The sequence below is a fragment of the Ceratotherium simum genome, chromosome 3 (assembly GCF_057802395.1).
Source record: "Ceratotherium simum simum isolate JZ-2026a chromosome 3, ASM5780239v1, whole genome shotgun sequence".
In the NCBI taxonomy this organism is placed as follows: domain Eukaryota; kingdom Metazoa; phylum Chordata; class Mammalia; order Perissodactyla; family Rhinocerotidae; genus Ceratotherium; species Ceratotherium simum.
The window spans coordinates 50,954,521-50,971,980 of NC_141902.1; the positions used below are offsets into that span (position 1 = coordinate 50,954,521).

A 17,460-nucleotide genomic window follows, 5' to 3' on the forward strand; every position below is an offset into this window, starting at 1 on the left:
CTTACTTGCAACAAAAAGCACCTCAGGTACTACACGGTATTTTTTCCCCCCGATTTTCTTACTGGTTCATTATATCCACTGGTCTCTCGCTTTGTTTGCCTGCTCTTCATTATTTACTTTTTCTTCTATCATTGAGAATCCTGATGTCCTTATTTTACATATCATCCAGGTAGTTCATTACTTTTATTTTATCTTGAGAGATTGCTGATTGTCCTTCTTAGGGTTAGTTTCATTTTCTTCAACTACTTTAGAATTTTGGTTTACAGGCTCATCATCAGGTTTGGTTTGCAGGCTCACCTTGTGTGGGAGTCTTCCTTCTCTTCATCTCCCCACTTCCCAAACTTGACTCTTTTTTCCTTCTATAATTGCTTCCACCACCTGCTCACACTCAGGGCTCAGTCCTGTGGTGAAAGTGGGGCTATCATAGATCTGCACAGATCTGTATACACAGAAGAGTAGCCTATTTGGCTCAGGCCTGGCTACAAGACAAATTATACTCTCAGGCACTGGCTGTTGCTGCATCTCAGTTTCCTCTCAAGAGTGAGGAAACTCCATCTCAGACCATGGTTTCATTCCTCTGTAGGAGTTGAAATTTCTGGCTCTCTTTCCTGTTCCTAGCTCAGGTTCTGGTTTACAAGTTCAGCACACTTATCGCTTTGTATTTCTGGTTCACCAAAATACCTATGTTGCTTTTGGACACAGCTGTGCTTTAAAATTTTCTCCATTTATTCTTCTATTCAAAGATCCAAAAATATACATATCTAGGTACTCCATAGGCTAACATTCTAAAGCAAACATTATGTGAATGAGCAAAATAAAAGATGTTATTTTGGGCAACATAAAGCTCTATGCCATGTACCATTCATTGGTAGTAAATCCTACGTGAATAGCAGAGTTCTGACAAATGAAATAAGATCTGTTTACAAAATGGCATGCTGCCTATATAAAATAGATCCCATAAATCACCTTAAGATCCAGTCAGTTTAATATAAAATGTTTTTAATTGTTTTTGAAAACATTTAAAAAACAATTTTTGAGCACTTTCAATAAAAAAAGAGAACTGAAATGCTACTGCAATATTCAACTACTGTAGTTTCAGCAGGTACAACAGACAACAAAACACTGGGGAAATCTGACTTTTTGCACTAAATGAAAACATGAAACAGGGCTTGTTTTTGTCATTTATGGTGTAGTAAAGCACATTATATAGTACAAGACTATTATATGAACCTCAGATGCACTGCACAAAAAACACTTTCCTTCTTTTCAGTTCAAAAGTCAGTGCTTATTGCAATTATATGCAAAATTATTTACTTCATGAAGTCTTATCATGATAAACAGTATGCAAAATGTTTTAAACATCAAAACAATGAAAATAATTCGAGAAAAGAACATATTCAACAATAACTAAGCAGAATTAGTAAACATAAAAAAGTAAATAACTTGTGAATAACTATGCTTGCCTGGTTAACACTGAACCAGTCTCAATACAGCCGAGAAAAAAAAAAAGTGGTTACAGGAATACCTAGTACTGTACAAGATAAGTCAATAACACTCATGCACATTTTGTGATCATGTATTAACATGGTGAAGCAAACTAAACTTAATTCTTCCTGCTGTAATATTCTCATGTAAGAGAATAAGAAATAGAAATATCTCATTGAGATCAATGCACATTGCTACATAAGACAATTTTATCTGTCACTTTGATGACATTTTGTCTTTTCATAATGAAACACATTTAAAAAGTTTAATCTGTGGACTGTATTGGTTGCATTTATCCTAAGAGATGTGCCTACCACAGGTTCAACAAATTTAGTGCAATATATGAACCCCAGAAAGTTTGCTGGACGAATTCAACCAAATTTAAAGTGTTTGCTGCAATACTGTACAGGGGGTTAAAAATCCTCCAGTCTTAATATATTTATCAAAAAAGATTTCCATTATTTTTATATTAGTAGGAAGCTAATAATGTAAACAAGGGATTAGAATGGCCTCAAAATCTCCTTTTCAGAGTATCTCATATAGAAAGGCTCCCATCATTTGTTAAAAGAAATCACACAGTTTCCTTTGGGTATTGCATACTTTGGTGTGCAGTAGTGCTGTGTCTCAATGTACAGTGAAGAAATAACTAGCATCAAGAAAAAACATCTAACAGATCATTAAATCAAGATAACAGCAAACACACGCAAATGCCAATAACTAGGACATATCAATATATAAACCTCTGAGCCAACCCTAGCACCATTTATTTATCAAAATACGTTAATACCCTACCTTGCAAATTTATGGAACAATGAAGCCTTATTAAATTAAACCCTTCATCACATTTGTTAAATATTCATTGATTGTAGTCTTATGATTGGCTTACTAATTAATAAAGGAAAGTTTATCTAGGTTCAAGGTAGCATAGCAATGGTTTAACGTTAGCTTTAAAAACTTAATAGCAATTTTTAAATCTATTCGAAAGTCATCTGGAAACTCACTTAAATGGAGCTGTCAACTAGTGAGCAGATTTGTCAACAGGAAATTCATAAATAATTATTCATAAAACAAAATGGGAGCCATAGAGAGAAACATTTTAAAACAAATCCTGAGTGCTTCTTTTGCAATTGTGGTTATCACAATAAATAAATAAAGCATGTAATAAAATGCTCCTCTTCTTCAAGTACTATTGATATCCCCTCTGTTTTATCAGAGATATAAAGATTTGTGGCTTCAGACCTTAGGTGGTGAAATGTTTTTTGCTCAGTTTTTTATCTTATCTCCTTCCCGCTTGTTTTTCAAAGGGATCTCATGATCACATTCTATTACTATATTCAGGAGGAGCAAAGGAGTCAGTCACTAAATTGAGAACTTAAGATTATTATAATTAAAAAACTTCAAAATAAATCTTCAATAGAATTTTAATATGTGCATGTAGCCATTGTGATGAAACTAAGAAAATGTTTTTATTTTTCTTCTAAATTCCTGTATCTCAACTACCAAATAATAAAACACAAAATATTTTTCTAACATGCTTGTATTTACTCTATTAGATTACAATGTTTGGAGTTATTTACTTGTTTTGTGTGTGTGTGTGCATGTCTGTGTGTGTGTGTTAGCCCCATATTAAAACCAATATTTTAAAATAAGGCTAATGCAAGGTCACAAATATAAATGGCTACTAGGTTTTCCTTTTAAAAATTTTAGTGCAGCTTTTGCTTTCCTTAAATTAATATTTAATTTTCCATTATTTTCTCCTATTTAAGCCCTTCATTGCAGGTGCAAATGGTACTGAAGTCCCAGAAAGTCCTACAGAGATTTTTCATTCTACAGTAGCTCTATGCTTCAAGCCTAAATAGTTATAATAACCTGAATATTATCCCTGTTTCAAGGAAGACCTTCTTGTCTACAGTTCACCTTAGCTATGATTTCATATCTAAAAGATAATGCCAACAACAAAAAATAGCCTATACCTAAAATCAATGGTTTCCACTAAATTCTGTGCAGATCAACCAATGAATTAAAATGAACTTACACAAAATAAAGATCTAGACTGCTCTTGTAAAAGCTGGTTAGTCGATTGTTTACTAGCAAACAATGTGATTAAATGGGCAACATTATAAAATTTAAAACCTAATACTTGTTCTTCTACAGCCTACTGTCATCAGAAACTTGTTAAGAACTGAGGCGAGTCTAACCATTTCCTACTGAAGAAGAAACCACTTCTGCAGCAAACTCTTTTAAAATGTCACAATTAATAGTAAGTGTTTCTGCTGCGGGAGGCACTTCCATTAAGACAAATACAATACATATGTCTTTAGATACAGTGTGCTACATATTATAAAACACAATTTAACCCAACATTTCAACAGTAGCATGGTCCTTGCTTTCTATCCATTCAAAACCTGATGAAGTCATAGAGCTCATGGATTCACTGCAAATTTGTTGAAATAATGGGTCATTCTTTAATTCTTCCAGTGTAGCTTCATCATCTTGTCCCTGCTGACGACCTGGATCAAACAGTAGATTTGGGTCTAAAGTGTTCAAATCATTGATGCTGCCTGAGAGCTCAGAAGACAACCTGATATCGCTAGAGAAATCAGACGCAGTATTAGTGAGATCAGAGGCTACCTGACCTACTAGCTGCTGGTTGGTTTGCAAGCTGTCTCCACTCAACAGGTCTTTAACAGTGCTATTGAAATCTAATTGCTGCTCTCCAATTTCTGATTGTGCTTGATTATCTCCAGGAGAAAAACTGATCTGATCGGTGCTATTACTTTTGGTGAGGTAAGATGGTGTTGGGAATTCATAAACAGAAGTGCTGGAATCGATCATATTCTGTGGATTGGCACTAGGGAAAACAGTGGAAGTTTCCAAAATCTGAGTGAGATTCATCCGGGCTGTGTAATTGGAGGGCAAGTTGTTCATGCCCAAACCTCTCACTGCATCATCATTGTCAGAATCAAGTTTACTCAACAAAACATTGGTTATTTTTTTACTGTTTGTTTGCTTCTGAAGAGCATTCGGGAAGGCTGTCTGCATCATGACTGTCAACGGAACTGACTGACTTCGTTGAGCTATGTTGTTGGCACATACGTCTGAGTGAACGTTTGTGAAAACATGAACGTCTGGGGTTACTGGACTTCCAAAGGGGGTCACATTAGATCGGGGGATGTTAGATACTGGATAGAGGGTGCTTCCACTAAGGTTACGTTGGCGATGAACAGCAGGGCTCACACTCCGGCATCTGAAATTGCTGCTGGCAGACGAATTAGTTCCTTTATTATCAAGAGGGGCAGGGACTGCAAAACCCTCCTGTTTGTTGGTGTTATTTACACTGGCACCTTGATGCTGCACAGGAGAGACAGGAGTCAAACGACCAAAATGAGTGTCATGATGTCTGGATTGAGACTGGTAAGACTGTCCAGGCACAGCAAAAGCATGAGGTTTCCTGAAGCGGTCTTCCACTAGTTCCTGATAGCTTGGGAGAATGCCATGGCCAGAAACTGATGAATTACCAACCCCACTGTACCCATTATTCATCCATTCTAGCTTGGTTTTGTCAGGGTGTGTGGCCATGGGTCTTTGCATCGGTTTCACAGGACTACTTGAGACAATGCTGGCATCATGATATGCCATACTGGAGCTTATTGGGGTAAATGCAAATGGATTCCTGCATTCAACAGGGCTGGGAGGGACACTACTGCTGCAGTTAGAATGTGGAGTACCAATGGGTGTATGTCGGCTACTTCCTAAAGCACTATCCACAGGTGTGGTCTGGGCTAGCCTGGAGCAAGGGCTCTCCCGTGACAGACTCTGAGACCCAGCAATCATTTCAGATGTTGGAGTTGGGGTTGGGGTTGGGGTTGGGGTTGGGGTTGGGGTGGGTGTGGGTGTGTGGATTGGAGTGCCATTGCTATGGATTGGATGATAGAAGTGGGTGCTGGAGGTGTGAGATGACATTGGAGCTCCTGGAGTTACTGACTGACTCTGAAGGGTCATTCCTAAACAGTTACCGTAAGAATGAGAATTGTTCATTGACATTTGCTGCTCCATAAGCACCAGCTCTTCCACAATACTATCTTGTGTAAGTTCATCATCAAAAGGAAAGTAGCTTTCATTTGTTTGGGAAACAGAAGGCTCAAACTCCTTTAGTTCAGACTGTAGAGGTAACTGATCTGAAGACTGTGCTTGTATTTGATTCAAAGAAGATTCTTGTATCTGGCTATGTAGCTGCTGGGTATATGTGTCCTGGGGCATTCTTTCTAATTCCCAAACAGATTTCTCTAAGTCATTGATATCAGAGTGCTCAGGAATTGTCATAACACTGATATCTTGCTGTTGTTCACAGCCGGCAGATACAAACTCAGAATTCTTAGTGACTTGCTGCCATTCATTTGGATTAAAGCTGCCATCTGGTTTTGAATCACTCTCTAAGAGAAAGACACTCCCTTCAAGTTTTACTTTTATATCTGGAGATGATGATGGTGTTTGCTGTTCTGAAGCTGAATCACTGGTAATAAGAGCAGAATTCAAGGGTCGATTTGCCACTGTGTGTGAACTGACATTTATTGATACCTTGCTAGGAATCGGAGCACCTGCTGTTGAACTTTCTGTTTTCCCTGAATGTGGAACCTTTTGGTCCTTCTTAACACTGCCCAGTTTCTGACCTTCTACGTTAACTGCAGAAAGCTGTTCCACTATTGGCTTCTTTACAGGAGGCACCTGGGACTCTTGCAATGTAGAAGACAGTCGCTTTCTTGGACTTTTAGTGCATAATTTAGGGTCTTTATTTATTGAGTCACCATTAGATGGTGAGCTGGTGCTGGTGAAAGTTAAGTTCTGAGTGGCAACTGAGAGAGTGATAGTGCTTTGATTATTGCCTGTTGAAGTGACCGGCAGAACTTCATTACAGCGATTTTTACATTTGGTCCTCTGGTCACAGACTTTAGCTGCTTTTATTTCAATGACACCTTCATTAGAAGGTTTTTGCATTACTCCATCTGTATTACTTTTCTGCCCCAAAAGGGCACTAGGTGTTGTTTTGGGAGCTTTCGTCCCATCCGAGTTCTCTTGGCACTGTACAGGATGCTCATCTGATGGCGTTTCAGGTTCTATTTTGACTTCCACAGCAGATGTTCCCCCGGTGCTGCTGGTCCTGGATCCAGGAGACTGAAGTGAAACAACAGAACCATTCTTGATTTGTGGAAAGGTCCTTGATTCCTCTGTTGTTCCTGTAGCACTGTTTACTGAGGCAGAATGTTTAAGAGGGGCACTGCTGTTGCTGGGTGTGAGGGATATTGCTGTCATTTTCACCACATTTAGAGAACTCATGTGTGAAGTGGGTACAACAGCAGTTTTGATGGGACTGCTAGTAAAGAGGACAGTAGTTGGAGAGCGGATGGTGAGCGCACTGGTGTTGGGTGGTTTGGGTAAGATCTGAGGGTAGCGGTGCCGGGCAGAACGATCCCCACCAGGACTGGCTGGAACGTTCTGAGGAGTCTTTGGTGCCTGTTTCACAGACTGCATGTGCTGAGTGACCACCTGTACATTGAGGGGAAGAACTTTGCCATCAGAAGAACTCATTGGACTTGGTGAAGTTACCAACTGCCTGGTCCGCTGGACCTGTTAAAAGGTGGAAAACAAAAAAATCAGATTTAACAAGTCTAGGATACAAATAGTAATTCATACATCTGTACAGTAACAAGGCATTTAATAAATGTAATGCTAAAAAGAGAAAAAAAAAAACAGTCCCTATGTTAGACGAGAGTTCTTCTAAATAGGTTCTATACACTCAGACACATAAATATTAAAATAAGTGCAAATAGTGCAGTATAGTTGCAAAATACAATAATATATAAGAAGAACATTAAGATGCTTTTCAATTAACAAGACTAAAACTTCATACTTGCCAAAATAATGATTTTTAAGGAGGTTATAGGAAGAGGAGGAAAAATCTTGAAGAAACATGCCACTACAAAGGTATCTACTGGAGTCTGTGCCAAGAAGATAACTTACTCACAGCGGAGACTGTTTTATAAATGGTTCTAACTTGAACATTAGTAACTAAACCACTGTGGATAAGGGTCTCAGATAAAACAACTGTCTCCCCAAGTTTGCCCTAATGTGAACAGTATAAGAGTGTGGTCACCAGGTATTCCATGTTTTCATGACATGATGATGATAAAAACATGAAAAACAAGATAAAATTTTTATCTCCTTAATAATATCATCAATAACAACATAAAACATCGCCTTGTTTTAGCATGACGCACTTTCATTTCAGAAGCCCCTTCATCACAACCTCAGTTGTGTAGGACAGGCAAGGAGAAGAACATCACCTCTATTTGATGATAAGGAAACCGACTCAGAGGAGCTAAGGGACTTGCCCAAGGTCCTATGGCCAACAAGCCACAGAGACAGGCCTACGTTAAAGCATTATCAATACACACTACGATTTTGTTCCATCTGAATGTTAAAAAGAGTTTAAACCAAAAAAATGTTTAAATTGTGTCATCTTGGCTTAGCTAGAGATGAAACAACTCTGAGAACGACTCATCTCTTACATAAAGCTCCAACTGGTTATGTGCATACTTTGTATGTCTTGGATCTCTGTATTTTTACTTATGTTCATTTTATAGCTCACTTTGTAATCAATAACATATATCCTGAATAAAAGACAACCGACTGAAGCTGAATCTATCTGTGGTCACAAAATCAAAATCTACTGAATCTACACCTATACTTGTCTCCTTCTCATGTGCCACTTTTAATTAAATGATTGATTTCCCACCACCCCAGTAAAGCCAAACACTATTTGATGATGTTACCGGAATGGGACTAGGGACAGCTGCCACAACGATACCAATAGGCTGAGGAGAAAGGATTGCTGGATTTCCATTAGAAAGATTAGCCACTCCATTGGTTGTAGCGCCTTCTGATTTTTTTGCTGAGGATTCTCCTGGCAAAGGGGATTGTAGTTTCTGTTCTTGCTGCTTCTTCTGAATTTTCCGTTGCAATTGCTGTTTAGCATCAATAGGAGATGGCAAAGTCTTCACTTGAGGCTGAAACGAATTACTTTCAGCTGTAGGTATAAAAGCAGAAGGCTGGGTAATTCCTTTAATTCCTGAAAATAAACAGAATGGAAAGCTAAAATAAATACTCTCCTTTACAGAAGGCAGTTACAACTCAATTTCTTTGAATATGTAGCTATCTACTGCACAAGGCAACCAAATCCAGCAAATTTTAACACACAATTTCTTTATAAAGTTTAAGTATTAGACTTCCAATTTATAAACATTTGTCAATATGGTTTTAATTGACACCTTAAAATATGGCTCAACTCAGGTGACAGTTTCAGTTAAATCAACAATAACAGATGAAGATTTTGAAAAGAGTAGTAGCTACGTCATAAATATGCAGAAGCTAAGATAAATAAATGCAGAGAGCATGTTTTACATTTTACCAGTAGATGTCAGAAATCCCCCCCTTCTCTAATTAGAAATTCAAGCATTTTCATGATTTTAATATTCAGTCCACAAGGTGCACTCAATAAATACTTGCTGAAACCATCCATATATTAGAAAAAATTTGTATGGGGAAAACAAGTCTTTAATCCTACCAGAAATTCATGAAAATAGATACAACTATTTTAACTGCTACTATACAATTATTCCAGTATCATCTAGGAGAAATTAAGCAGTTTCTTAATAACACTGAGGTTAAGATATTTTGAAAAAGTCTCACTGAGACAACTTTTTAAAGCAGTAGGAAGATCAACACTGAGAAAAAGGAATAAAAGAGGCAGGAGATAAAGTTTAATTTAAGAAAAATTGATTATATAATACAACTAATTTTTTAACAAGCTCATTTCACATTTAGGGTGTAGCATTAAGATCATCAGAAAATAAGCCGTGGTGGGTAAAAACAGTGGAGAGAGGAAAGGGGAGGACATCACCATCCTGCTGGTACACCTCGCCCCTCCTTTCCCCAGCCCAATTTCTACTTTTCATGGTTCTGTTAACAGTAACAACTTTTGGGAGGGGGAGATGGGAAGGAGAAAAGGAAGTGACTGTAAATTCTCTTTCACACCCTCACTCCTCAATAATCCCCCATCTTCTGATCCTCTATTTATCACCAAAGTACTATTTTCTTCTTTTCAAATGCAGCTCGAATTGCACTGCTCCCTCCTGGCCCCTAGCCTCTGCTCTGGCTTCTCAGCACCTGCACCCCTGAGAGCCTCTGCCAACGGCTCAAAGCCTGGCTGTCTTACCCCTCCTGCCAGGGATTCTGGACAGGAATGAGTTCCAAGCAGCTGACTTACAAAAGAACATTTGTAACACAACCTGTTCTTAATATGGAGACTATATTTATGAAAAACCGAATTCACCTTCAAAGGATGAAGATTAATCACTAACAAAGGTATTCAAAAAAATGTGGCAATGGCTGAGAACAAAATTTCAAGAGATTCTAAAAATGTTTTGAATAATGATACAACTGTTACAGTAACAGCCTCCCAAGCTGACTACTTTCAAAAAGGGAAAATACCTGTTTATACATGTAATTTTTAGTATTTTTGTTTCAAAAACACACCTTTCTTTACACTTATGCCTTAAAAATTGATTCATTCAGCATTTTTTTCAGTCAGACTTTGTGAATAAGGAAGAAAGAGAAGTTTCTTTTCCCCATGATACCTCCTATGTCCTCAACTTGTTAAAGTACTCTTCTAGGTGTCAGCAAGAGTGGGAGAAAGAGAACACAGAAAGTTGAAGGGCCTGTATCTTTTAAAACCTCATTTTGCCGGAAGATAAAAGACAGTATATTATAATGGAGTTAACTTGGGCTTTGGAGACAGACAAATCAGGATTCAAATTCTGGCCTCACTATTTACCCGCCCGTGACAAATACTTAACCTCCCTGAGAGTCTGTTTCCTGATCTGTAAAATGGGAATAAATGTCATCTATCTTACAGGACTGCTGGGGGAGTAGATGAGGTAATAAATGTGACCTATCCAACTAGAGAAGGCTGCTCAAGCACTCTCCTGCTCCCGTCTAAGTGTAAGTGAACAGATTTAGGTCATACAGTTTACATCTAGACAGGAAAACTTATGATGAGGCTCTTGTAAGAGATTATTTTTCTGAAGTGGGTCCTCAACTCACCATAAAATGAGAGGACAGAACAATCTCACACACACACCACAAATACTTAAAGCTTGTGGTGAATACAAACTGAAAGAAAAAGGATTCCTTACTAAAATGATGAAGTTAAGATAAAAAAAAGTGAAGTTATTTAAGAGACTATAATTCTGGCTGTGGTAAATGTATTGTCGATTTTAAAATATTTACATTTAACAATCAGAAGAATCATCTCTAGAAAACACGTTTCATGTTAATACATTTTTCATAGAAATTATAATTTCCTACAGTAATAACATAACTTATTTACTCTATTTTAGGTTTATAAGGTATGACTGAAATAAGACATCTCAAAAATTTCATCAGAACAGATACTTGACAGCTACTAATTTAGAAAGGAGTCATTTATTCCAACAATTCTGTCAATTCCTAAAACTGTCAACTCTAAAATTCCTATTTGAATGAAAATACTCAATTGAATGCATAATATGCATACAAAAAATCACTCTTGCTATTTTATAGTAATGCTTCATATAGTTTATTTTTTGTGAGACTAAGGTATCTTTTACATTGTCCAAAGGTCATTTTATTTGTAAGCATTAGTTTCTGGGATAGGAGTCTAGCAAGTAATTTTAAAAGACAATCTTACTTTTACCTCTAATATTTAGTTTATTAATTTAGATACATATGTATACTTAAAAGTACATATACACGTATTCTTTAAATTTTAAAATAGCAACAAAAAAATTATATCAACTGGGAAATCTTTAAAGTTTGATATTTTAGCAGAGCAACATACAAAACTACAGCTTTAAGCTTTATAATGAAAGGACTACTATTATTATTTTTGTTGGCTCAAAAAATCCATCTGAATTCAGTGTTAAATGAAGTAAGAGTGAATTCATACAAATACTAAAAAGACAAAGAAGTTCTTTGGCTAAACTCTTCTTTTGCTACCAACTCTAAGTATAGTAACACCCTGTCAGTTTTAGTTTGTTAGTAATTTTGTACCTGGTGGTGCTGCTGCCATTACAGTTAGAGCTGCCATCGACTTGGTGCCTATATAGTGACTTTTTACGAGGAAGCGGGCTAATTCCAAGACTGTGTCAAATGGCTGGCTTAACACTTTCTGGGCCCACTCACACACAAGACGGCAAGCAGAAGAGATAACTTCCTCATCAATATTTTGAAGCTGCCCAGAAGGTTCAGCTCCTTCCAACTAAACAAAGGAAAAAGGAAAAGTTAACTTTTAAAAGAAAGTTCAGAGAAATTAAGTAGAGACACATTCAAGATACATACTCTTAATTAGAAGATATAATCTAAATCTGCTGGGTCAAAGTAGTATGAAGTGACCGGTTGGCATGCATATAAGAAGAGCCTTACAAATAAGATGCCTTTGCCTATATCCACTGGTGCCAGCCATCAGCAGCACGGTGAATGTAACATTTAAATGGTTGTTAAACATATATGAAGACTAACAGATCTTTTGAATCCTTCTAAAAGCCTTTTCTAACATCAAAAAAAACAAACTATGCCACTAGCTATATTTTCTCTTCTGAAAACATTCATACTAAACATATTACTCTACAACTTAAAATTTCCTCTTGACAATATAAATATTGTCAATATATAATGGATATGTCTACAGATCAGTAACTTTAGATACATCTTTGTTCTCTGTAATTTCATGAGCCATGTTGGTATAAGTCATATACGCTAACATTTTTCAGCCACTGTTGAAATTTTTGGCTCATTTATTTTGTAAAAAGACACAGTTCTTGGTCCCTGGTTTCATCCAAATGAGAATATGCAGTATGCATTTCAATGTTGATATTAAGGTACAATTCTACATATTAAAAAGAAAAGGCAAAATTCTTACCCCATCTCCAGTTTTGTGAAAGTCAAGATTGGGCAGTGTTGGCATATGAACAAAAGCTTTTTTTCTTAGTCCACTATAGCAATATGTAATAAATGGTTAAGGTCTAAAGTACTCTAAATTAAATAAACTGCTTACATAGTTAGCACTTGAGAAGTAACCACATATGAAACGAGAATAAAATCTGCATGAGATAACATCTACTTTCTGAGTTCTTCAGTAAGAAAAACCTTAACATTATAAACTCAGGACACTTTTCCTCTTTGAAACTGGAACAGTCCTTGTACAATGTTAGTGTCTTAAATGAACCAAAATGATTTTCATCTGTTATAAATTTTACAAATAAATGTTCCTAATAAGCTGTGCCAGCCACCAGTAACAAACAGGTCAGAAGGAAAGGAATATTCAGATGGAAACCTGGCACAGAGAAGGGAAACTTTAGCCCAGGGCACTGGGACAAAAACAACTCTTAAGAGTATCACAAGGGTTTTAACCTTTTCACTTCTCTTTTTCCATTGAAACACACAGGATTATCACCTATAACATGCCAAAGACACATCAAGACATTTCTTTTTGTACTCAGGAAACAAGGCTAGGTCATGCAACAAGTGGTTAAAAATCACCTGGAACCATTTTAGAAAAGCAGCCTTCCCCCTTCCCCTTCCCCTTCCTCTCATTTCCTCCATAGTAGCGAATTTTTACGCTTTGAAAAATGCCAAGAGCTAAGCACAGAGAAATGATGTATTTCTAATATGATACAGAGATCCTCTATTTTACAATCTTCTACCAAGAGTAGGAAGAACCTTAATAAATTCTTAATTTTCATTTTTTTTTTTTTACTCTGTCTGCTCCTAAGCATTGCTCCATCACAAAAGGGACCATTTCTATGCCATGGCTTTAATTTTAATACAGGCTTTAAATGGTTGGCTGAAAAATACCTTAAAGAGAACACTTATCTTCCAGTACAAGTTCCACAAGAAATTTTTTTGAATGTTCTATCTTTTGCCAAGGAGATCCCTATGTTTCTAAGAGGAAGAAAAGAAAAGCTAACATCTTTTTCCACTTTTATTGATATAACTTACAATTGCTATACTGTGGCATGCCTCAATAATTCTTATTGAATAAGAAAAGGAGATCAGAACACTAAGAACACATTACAGAGACAGAGTAATGTGAAATCTATCACAATCCTTATAATAACTACTATTTATTATTTCTCTTGCAGTTTGATAAGTAGCTGGGAAAATAACTTTTACAATTATTCTACTAAGTACTTTTGAGTTGTTTATATTTGTTGATTTAAATTTATTTCTAAGTAAATTTAATTGAACTACAATTGCTAGCTGAACTATAATAGCAAATGTTCTATAATAAGTGAATATAAAGAGATTACTAAAAACCATTTTGGTAAAGGATATTTAGATTTGCCTCTCGTGCCCAGACGACGTGCCTTCATGTTTGGAAAGACATTTTTCATGATCTTTCCAAAGTCAGCAGCACTTAATGGATGGTAACCAAGATTGTCACAATAGCTCCTGCAAAAGAAGGAGGGACCAATTTAGAGAGCAACAGAACTTAGAATTACACAGCACAGCGCTATTTCAATAAAATTTGATCCCTTTGACAAAATGAAAAAACACATCTTCAAGTCATTCACCACAATTCTCATTGTTACATGATCATCATTCTTTGGGGACTAACTCAGGTTTAGTTACCTTGTTTCATCCTCAAGGTATACCGTACCGCTGCTTTAGACAGCATTCAAGAAACTTGCAGTTAAGAGTTATTGGTGGCACAAAGTTTTCCAAATACAATCCAACCCTGCACTCTGAAATGAGTATATCCAGCTCCATCCGTAGGGTTCTAAGTTTCCACATATGTATCAAGCTCACATACTGGCATAATTTCCAATATAAACATTACGTATGTCATACATTAGTGACAAAACCACTACATGGTTTAAAATAGAAACATGATATATTAGAACTAAAAGGGATCTTAGGGATCATCAATGCCAACGCTCTCATTTTACCAATAAGGGAAAAAATGAAGGCACAGAGAGAGGTCCGGAAGGTCCAGCGTTCTCTCCTCAACCCCCTCATCCCTATTATTGCTAGGAGTAAAGTACTCTGTAAGGCAGTAACTTCAAGTGGGACCAGGGAAACAAGCCAAATCTTAACAACTACTAGAGTCAGGTGTTCTGTTTTTCTCTAGAGCTGCCAGTTGTAGGTAAAAGGCCAATCCTTCCTCTACCAGACACAGCAGCCCAAGGCTACATCTTATTCTGGCTGCCAAGGCCTTCCTCATAACTTTTGGCCTTTGGGAGAACCACTAGCTGAGAAATAGCAAAGAGGAAGTCAGAGGAATTCCAAAGTAATTCAATCAAATCTCCCCACCTCATCCCCCATTTCTGCATCAACCAGAACAGCTTCTTGATGAAGAAGTGATGCGGCAGAGAGCTAAAGTAAGAGATTTAGGATGAAGAAAGAAAAGAAAACAACAGAATGGCATGGTGGGCAGGGTATAATGGTAACCAGGACTTGAGTTCCTGTACTCTGCTGAATATCCCGGCAACATTCCCAAAGAGACCTGAACTCAAGAAGTCAAACGGGGAGAGACTCAAGAGGAGGCAGGGATCCCTGTGAACCTTAATAGAGAGAACAGGGGTAAGTTTGGAGATAATGATTTTTTCTTGATTGTGGTCCTCCCTACCCCACACCAAATCCCACATACCTCTGGTGGGGTGTGGGGGAAGAGAGGAGTTGCCCAGCAAACACATTCCCAACAATGCTGGAGAGTAGGTTAAAGGCAAAGGAGCTAACATGTGTATTGAGAATTCCCTCTAGAGGAAGTATTAGATTAGATACATCATATTTAAATTGAGACTAAATGTGATACTCTGAGTGGTTCAGGGCTCAAGGTTTAAGGTACAAAGTGAAGGGGTGACTTTCTGGGTGCTGACAATTTAAATGAATTGCATCAAATCATAACCATTTCAGTAACAGGTTAAATCAGTCATCTTTACAGTTTAAACCAGCACAGAAAAAAAATGTGAATGAAGCTCTTTTGCACCTCAGGGACTTGACACACGTTTCTTCTACATGGAACGTTACTTTTCTTATCCTTCAAGTCCTAGCTTGAATGTTACGATTTTGAAAGGGTCTCTTCTGAATACCCTGTCTAAAGCAGTGCCCTCCTGCCACACCCTCACCATATTCCCTATCAGTGTACTCCGTTTCTTTTCTTCTCATGACTCAGTTATGTAACAGCCAATTTACGTGCTATCTCCTCCAAAAGACTGTAAGTTCAACCAGGGCAGTGACCATATCTAACTGGTTCACCAATGTATTCTCAGCACCAGGAACAAGATTTAAGAGTTACGTTAAGCTCACCTGTCACATTAAGCCTTAATATGACATTAAGTATGTCATATTTCAAATGACAAAAAACGTTAAAGAAACACATAAAAAGACAAAAAAAAAAAAAAGTAAAAAAGAAAACACTGCCCACTGGCTCCTATGACAGCACTGGCAGATGGGCCTAAAAAAACTGAAACCAAATAAGAAAAGCAGGGCAATGAGTCTAACGAGAGATATAATATCCATTCTATTCTCCCTCTGTGATTTAGGTTTTGGTGTTTTTTCAGTATATTAGTATACCAAAATTTTTTACTCTGGCAGAAGGGGTATGTCAAAGATTGGCCAAGTTAAGTATCAAGATGATCAATGCAAAATTTGCTTGTGAAATAGAACTACTTGGAGTGTGATTTCAGAATGTGACTATCTGATTTCATCTGGTTTTTAATTGTTACTTATTCTACTATAAAAAAGGAATTCACCTTTTGGAACAATTAATTTTTTTTTTACAATGCCCTTATCTTTAAAATACTCTTCAGTGGATAAATATAAATAGTACCTTGTACACATATAAACAGCTAAATTATTCCTCCTCAAACAGTAGGCAATGTTAAGAATAAAACTGCTTATGATTCAAAATTCTATACTTTGACATCTTACATGTCAAAGAGAAAACAAAGAGAGCCTCAATTTAAAAGCAACAATAACAGTAACAGAACGGGTCCTTAATTCTGTGAAATCTTAGAACTAGAAATGAGTTTAGAAGTTTTATAGTTCAACTTCCTGCCAAATGTGGAAATGGCCATACTCTTAAATGATGGGTTACCTCAATGTGAACACTTCCCCTGATGGCGAGGGCTCTATATTGTGAGGTGGTCCATCCAATTTCCAGCAGTTTTCATTTTCAAAGAAAAAGAATTTCATTATTAGAGTCCTTTCCCCATTGGGAAGATCTAAATATTTAATGATTCTGTTTTAATCTAATTAAGTAAATATTTATAGGCTATCTATTCATAATTTTGAAACCAGTGCTATACAACAAGCCACAGGTCAGTCCCGGTCATGTGGAGATCTTGGTTAGTTTACATCTCATTTTCCTGCTTCACAACTTTAAGTGCAGGTTGATCAAGCAAGATGTGGTGGCAATTAACACCTAACTCAGCATCAGATTATATTTATGCAAGACACAAAAAGGGGAAGAAATAGACAATGTTCTGTTCACAGGATAACTAACATTCTAATGTCATTCTTAAAATGAGATCTTTTTTTTTTTTGTCTCACTCTTTTTTTAAAAGTATGCTTTTAAGACTTTGAAATTAAGCCTAACGTTCAATATGACCATCAACACATTGTTCAAAATCCTTGGTAGCAAGTCAATCTTGAATGTTTATTCATACCATTTACAAATTAACTATATAAGTTAAAGGTAAACATTGTTTAAAGGTACAAAAATATAAACAAAAAAATCATAAAACTAGTGGCAAAATATAGTTATAGGATACCTAACCATACCTGTACATTTTTTGAGTGCTTTGTATGCGTTACATCATTTAATCCTCCCAACACCTTGAGGCAGGTATTTATATTATACACATTTTATAGATGAGG

The 17,460-nt window shown here is 36.7% G+C and overlaps 1 protein-coding gene across 4 annotated transcripts in view; it reads right to left on the reverse strand.

Annotated features, from left to right (window-relative positions):
* Positions 1–978: 978 nt before the first annotated feature.
* Positions 979–17,460, reverse strand: part of RFX7 (regulatory factor X7) — a 130,375-nt gene continuing 113,893 nt past the window's right edge. For 3 of the 4 annotated variants that reach the window (XM_087427583.1, XM_087427578.1, XM_087427587.1), the window contains 5 exons: positions 13,911–14,031; positions 12,500–12,580; positions 11,632–11,839; positions 8,316–8,611; positions 979–7,110 (listed from right to left, as the gene is read on the reverse strand). In XM_087427583.1, the coding sequence (XP_087283709.1) occupies positions 3,838–7,110; positions 8,316–8,611; positions 11,632–11,839; positions 12,500–12,580; positions 13,911–14,031 (3,979 nt within the window). In that variant the 3' untranslated portion in view covers positions 979–3,837. The remainder of the gene's footprint in view (positions 7,111–8,315; positions 8,612–11,631; positions 11,840–12,499; positions 12,581–13,910; positions 14,032–17,460) is intronic. The other variant, XM_087427590.1, reaches the window with a different exon arrangement.